This window comes from Elephantulus edwardii, unplaced genomic scaffold (assembly GCF_000299155.1).
Source record: "Elephantulus edwardii isolate Elephantulus edwardi_28Jun2011 unplaced genomic scaffold, EleEdw1.0 scaffold00117, whole genome shotgun sequence".
Classification (NCBI taxonomy): Eukaryota; Metazoa; Chordata; class Mammalia; order Macroscelidea; family Macroscelididae; genus Elephantulus; species Elephantulus edwardii.
Genome location: NW_006399867.1, coordinates 7,554,303 through 7,560,994, shown reverse-complemented (window position 1 = coordinate 7,560,994; position 6,692 = coordinate 7,554,303). Strand labels below are relative to the sequence as shown.

The 6,692-nt window shown below is 37.6% G+C and overlaps 1 protein-coding gene across 1 annotated transcript in view; it reads right to left on the bottom strand.

Moving 5' to 3' along the window:
• SMG1 (SMG1 phosphatidylinositol 3-kinase-related kinase) overlaps nucleotides 1-6,692 on the bottom strand; it is a 117,785-nt gene that overhangs the window by 63,192 nt on the left and 47,901 nt on the right. Inside the window, exons 5-8 of the mRNA XM_006892716.1 lie at nucleotides 6,197-6,255; nucleotides 5,027-5,240; nucleotides 950-1,075; nucleotides 503-575 (exon numbers count right to left, since the gene is read on the bottom strand). Of these exons, the coding sequence (XP_006892778.1) occupies nucleotides 503-575; nucleotides 950-1,075; nucleotides 5,027-5,240; nucleotides 6,197-6,255 (472 nt within the window). The remainder of the gene's footprint in view (nucleotides 1-502; nucleotides 576-949; nucleotides 1,076-5,026; nucleotides 5,241-6,196; nucleotides 6,256-6,692) is intronic.

Sequence of the window (6,692 nt, the reverse complement as noted above, 5' to 3'; positions counted from 1 at the left end):
GGTGCGGTTGGCGCAGGATAGAGCAGGGTTTAGGGCTGTTGTGCATAGGGTCGCTATGAGTCGGAAACGACTCGATGGCACATAACAACAACAAGAAGTCATTTCACTTTGACTCAAAAAGGAAAAAAATCTATGTATGAAAAATTTCCAATTTTTTTTTAAAGTAACAAAACAAAAACTTGTAAATGTGTAGGCTCTCCTAATGAAATTTAGGATTTTGGCATTGTCACAATGTCTCCTACCAGTATAAGGCAAGTGATGTGGGAAAAAGCCTCTCAATTTCTTTCAACTATAACATTACAATGTGTTCTTACTTTCTCTACCAACAACCAATAATAATTGTCTTTGAAACGGACAATTTAGCTAACAAGTCTCATTTCTATAACTAATGTATTTCTCTGAGGCAATTCTTTTTCTTAGATGACTTAGTATTAAGTACTTTTCAAAGGACAAACAAATCTTCTCACATATGTACACAACTAGGTTATGTTAAGAGACTTACCAGACACCTGCTGTGTGAGTGAAGGTTTCTGAGTATGATCTATATGCCATCCGACTAATATATCAACCGTATCCTTGAGAGGAAAAAAAGAGCGAGCTAATCACTTTAAGGTCATAGTGCTATTCCACCTGAGGGCTGTTTCAGAGTGAAAAACCCTAAAAACAGTGGGTGAAATGTTTTACCCAAGAAGGGAAAGTGGGCAGAATAATGGATTGGAATTTATTACAATAATGAAACAGTGTTTTTCTTTAAATATCTTCAGATATTAAGGGGAGAAAAACCACAACACACATAATTTTCATATAAACGTCATTATACTAGTAAACCCTGGACCTTTAAAAACCCCATTACTCTAGAGGAGCAAAAGCATTTTATTTTCTTCAGTTTCTCACACATACACAGCCTCCACTCACTCCATCATCGAAAGAGTAAGAAATGAAAACTCACCCTAAAATTAGTGCTGAAAATATGAGGGTAACATCGAGCCACCAAAAGAATGCATTTAACACATTTGCAAAGTAACTCTGGTGTATCCACATTTTCTAGGATGGACTGCAGGCTGGTCATTACAAGCTTAAAATTAAAGTGAAAACCATGAACATTATACAAACAAAAAACCAATATATCTAGTTCATCATTTATTAATGATTATTATCTAAAATGGATTATCGTACCAAAAAATCATGTAAGTTTACAACAAAAACAATCTGCATCAAAAAGCTCACTACCAAATGTCATATACCATTAAGAAAAGGAAAGGTAAAAAAGATAATCAGATATTCTAAGGACACTAATGGTCTAATTTTAAAAGCCATTTTTATGTGCTAGTTGAGTTCTACTAACTCACAGTAAGTTCTATGTACCCTAGACCCTGACACTGCCGAGGACTGTGTCATCCCCCCAGTAGTTGCTATACTTGGGCCCACTGTTACGACCATTTTGTCAATCCATCTCATTGAGTCGCTTCTTCTGTTTTTTAAAACCCACTAATATGCATGGTAGTTTTCTGCAGGGATTGGTCCCTCCTGATAACAAGTCTGAAGTACATGAAATGAGGTCTCACCAGTCTCACTTTCTATGTAGCATTCTGTCTTCTTCTAGGACAAATCTGTTTTTCCTGGTAGTCCATATACTTCCCCAAGACAATTCAAAGATTAACAATTTCTGCTCCCTCTCCTTTGCTCTGTCTACTTTTCACATGCCATGAGGTAGCTGAAAATACCATGGTCTGGATCAGGAACACTTCAGTTCATAAAGTACTTATTTTTGCTTTTTAACACCACAAAGATGACTTTTGCAGCAGATTTCCCAAGGCAGCGTGTTCTTAACTGCTGATTCCATGAACATTGTGAATATAAGTAAAAGAAAATGTTTAACAAAGAAAACATACATCCCCTTTTAAACATGTATCACCATGCTTCCTGGTTGTGAGGACTTTTCTTCACGTTAAGACGTAATGGTTATAGAACGCTGTAGATTTTGATGATCTTCAGGAACGGCTTCAAGTATTCTTCAATTTTAGTAAGCAAGATTATGTTATCAGCACTACATTGGGTTGTTGGTGAGTCTTCCTCTAAACTTTATATCCTCTTATTCATAGTCCATCTTCTCAGATTATATGCTCATCATACAGATTATGAAAGCGTACAATTCAGACATTCGGACCACAAGGATGTAATAATTTATAATCTTAAAAAAATCTTAAAAATACGTCTTTTTGTAACGCACAGAGATGGAAATACACAAAAATGAAAATTAAGTAGGTTGGTATTCATTTATACACATTTGTTTTGTATCACCGGGATTAAGGATTTGACATGTTAGCAAACCCAGAAAGGCTTACAAGTAGTTGTTGTTATGTGCCGTCGAGTCACCTGCGATTCATAGCGACCCTATGTACAACAGCCCTAAACCCTGCTCTATCCTGTGCCAATCTGACTGCCTCTGACACACCCATCCCGATTACCCCAGTCACTGAATCAATGCACCTCATAGAGGGTCTTCCCCTTCTGCGCCATCGCTCCACCCTCCCAAGCATGATGTCCCTCTCCAAGGACCTCTCCCTCCTTACAACATGTCCAAAGTATATCAGACGAAGCCTCAGAATCCTTGCCTCCAAAGAGCAGCCTTGTCTAACCCTCTCCAGGATGAATCTGTTTGTTTTCTTGGCAGTCCAGGGTACATTCAATACTCTTCTCCAGCACCACAGCTCAAAGGCATCAATTCTTCTTCTATCCTCCTTAGTCTCTGATGCATAACAAGTGATTGCAATGACCATAGCCTGTATCAGATGCACCTTAGTCTCCAGAGAGACACCATTGCTCTTCAGTACCCTGGATAGGTCCCTAACAGCAGACTTTCCCATCGCAATATGATTTTTTATTTCCTGGCTACTGGTGCCAAGAGTGTTGACCGTGGAGCCAAGCAGGTTAAAGCTGTTAACAATCTCAATCTCTTCACCATCCATCCTGATGATTGATGCCAATTGGTCCAGCGGTGAGAATCTTTGTCTTCTTAACATTGAGCTTCAATCCATACTGAAGGCTGCAGTCCTTGACCCTCTGCAAGCAAGCATTTCAGGTCCTCCTCAGTTTCAGAAAGCAGGGTTGTGTCTTCTGCATAATGCTGACTGTTAATAGCTCTTCCACCAATCCTAGTAGGAATGTTTCATTTTATCTCCCTCAGAAAGACGGGAAAAAAAAAGAGGGAAGCATGCTCCTGTCTACTATCTGAGATGGACCTTCCAAGGCTACTTCTAAATTTGTAAACTATTCCAACATAGCAACTTCAAGAACTGTTAAAGCAAGAAGCTGCACTGCAATCCCAGAGGTGAGCAGTTCGAATCCACCAGATGCTCTGCTGGAGAAGGAAGGACAATCTCCTCTTGTACCAGTTAGATCTGATTTGACAATACACACACAAAATATAGTAAAATTTAGAAAAAACCCAAAATTTAAAAAACAACAACAACCAAAACAACAACAGAAAAACGTCTGCAGTTAGGGACTTCTCCAAATTATTAGGGGAGCTCTGGTGGCCTAGTGGCAAGAAGCTGCAACTACAATCCCAGAGGTGCACGGTTCGAATCCACCAGATGCTCTGCCGGGGAAGGAGGGGCAATCTCCTCCTGTACCAGTCAGATCTGATTTGACGGTACACGCACACAAAAATAATAAAATAAAATTTAAAAAAAAAGAACTGTTAAAGAAGTCAAACCAAATAAATCAACCCAAAAATTAACTAATTTCAAATCTACCCTTAATGTGTAGATTTTTACCTAACAAGGTCAGTATCCCTGCAACAGACAAAAAGTCCATGTTCCCACAGAAGGAGGAGTCATCAAGACCAGTGCTCTACTCCCAACAGAGACAAAATCAGAGTCAATGCCTCAACTAACCTCCCTTTATCATCATTCCCACATGAGGTTGTTCAATCATGCTTTCATATTTTGTTTAAACATAATATATAGAAATGCTTATAGCGTTTTACTTCAAAAGCATGAAAATCACTGGAATCTGGTAAACCTCTTGCGGCCTTCAACTAAGACCTAGTCACAAGCACTTACCCTCTTTGCCTAACTCAGGAGCAGTATCTGCTCCTTCCGATGTACTTTTAAGTCTTGAAGTAGATTTGCTTGTTTTGCAGTTTATTTCCCTTGCAAGAGCAGTCATTCTAAGGGCTACTATAGTAAAGCCTACTATAACGCAACATCTATCTTCCAGTAAGCTAACTTCTTAGGAATCCTTGTTGGCTGCATTGAAGCTTTAAGTTCATCTGCTATTCTCTTTCATAATGAAAAAAGACTGTCAGTATAATTGTTTTGACCTAAAAGACTAGCTCCCAATACGTGGAGATCTCCTGAAGAGATCTTGGCTGATCGCTTAAAGTAGTTTTTCTATAGGTTTGTATGTAAATAGAGGGCGTTCTGATTGCCTCGTGGTAAGAAACTGCACTGCAATCTCAAATGCACTGTTCAAATCTACTAGCTGTTCTATGGGGAAAAAAAAAGGTAGGCAATTTCTTCCCTTGCAATTTCCTGCCTCTGGAAAAAAATCCCCTGGAGGGACAGCTATGAATCAAGGCAAACTTGATATACACAACAACATAATTTCAGAGAGAGAAATGTTGCTTGTATACAATATACTGTATCAGTTATTGTGATGTGTCAATGAGTAGAGTATGACTCAGTGATGAACAACAGATCTGACCCATCCTATCGTGTGTCATCTCTGACTCACTTGAGCCCACTGTTGCAGTCACTGTGTCAATCCACCTTGTTGGGGGTCGTCTTCTCTTTGCTGACCCTCCATCTTTTTCAAGTATAATGTCACTTATAATGTCACTGTCCAAGAAACAGCCTCTCCTATCAACATGTCCAAAGTATGAGAGACGATATATCGTCATCTTTGCCTGCAAGGAGATGATCCCAACCCTAAATTCCTTTTCATCAAACTCCTCTTTAAAGAACTATGGTAAAGACAATTTTCTTCCCAGGCACACCACCACCATTTCCTCCAGTCTTACCTGCATGATAGATGAGAAGGCTTTCTTTTCTCCTACAGTCTCAAGTGCTTTGTAGGTGGCACATAAATAGAGAAGCTTAACTTCATCTTTTGCAGATGAGCTAAATTTGCTAAAAATCCATTTGAAGATCTTCTCAGCCTCATAGCTCAGAGAAGCACAAAGAAGGCCAAGACAGCAAGCTCCCTCCTGTCTCAACTCCTGAAGCAATTTGCTACTGTTTATTTTAATGCAAACAAAACAAAACATACAAAAGCAGGCTTTCAAAGATGACAAGAATGACATATCTTACAAAACTAAGTCTTACACAAATTTTAAAACATTTCTCTTTTAAAACATTTCTAACAATATAAAAGGCAAAAATTATATTCACTCAAAATACTTTATCTTCTCTATTCTGCTGTGCTCAACAATTCCTTTGTCAGATATTTGACTTCCTTTACAAAAAAAATCAATGATTTGCAGACAGGAAGGGCCCTAAAAATATGGTATAATTTCTCCTTCAAATTTCATCTAAAAACTACATTAAAGGATTCACAGAAAAAGGCAGGAATACAGTAACAGAAAAAGTAGACTATAAATAACTATAATCTCTGTAACATTCATTAGTAAGAACAGTTAATTCAGGAAATAGTAATAGTTGAATAGCACAGACTTTTAAGGATAATAAGAAGTGATCTGAAAAATACTATTAGTAAGTAACTGTACAAATTAATAAGTGACTGTATGAAACAAAATCAGAAAGTAATATAAGGCTAGAGGTCTAGATGAGATCTTGGTGCTTTCCAACTGTGCAATTCTTTTGGAATTACCATGTAGAGAAGTGACTATATACCTTTGGAGAATCCCAGCAGTCATTTAGAATACATGGTTTCAATATACTTACCAAAGAAGAAAGTTCCCTTTTGGCTTCTACCCTCTACTTTAAGTAGTTTCAAAATTCTCAAGTTTACAACATTAATTATATTAAACTTACAAAAAGATGAAGTCTGGGAGACTTTGGCTTTCAAGTGGATTAGCTTTGCATTCAACAACAATCAACATACAAATATTTTAATACAGATAAGTAAGAGGACCCAAAGGAACATTAAATAGATGCTTATCATGCATACTTCTTAGTAATGAAAAATGTTTTTCAAAGTCATTTAAACGGAAACATTACTGTTTGCTTACCTTTCATTAAGCACATCATGAACAGCAGACAAGATATTATCCAGTTGTTTAACTAGTACCTTTAAAAAGAGGGGGGGAAAAGGCACATCTATGAAACTTCATATTCTTATACTTTTAAAGAATAGTATTTATCAAGAAGCAATTACTGTTATAAACAAAATGTCCAGGAATAATTATATAAAAACCAGCATGATTTATATTAACTTTTGCTGGGGAAGAAAGTTTTAAAAAGTATAGTACTGTGTACATTTTTCACCCTTTAGATAAGGAGCATCTTAGTTTCTAGTTCCCAACTTACATGCATCGGAAGTTTCCTATTACACCGTTAACTCACAGGCTGGAAGAGCCACAGTCATTAAAGGGAGTTGTGGGGGTGGGGACAGAGCTGGTGCATGTGTATAATCCAAGAAGTGTGTTTTACTGCCGTGATAGTCAAGACAGCATGGTACTGGTACAATGACAGACACATAGATCAATGGAATAGAATTGAGAACCC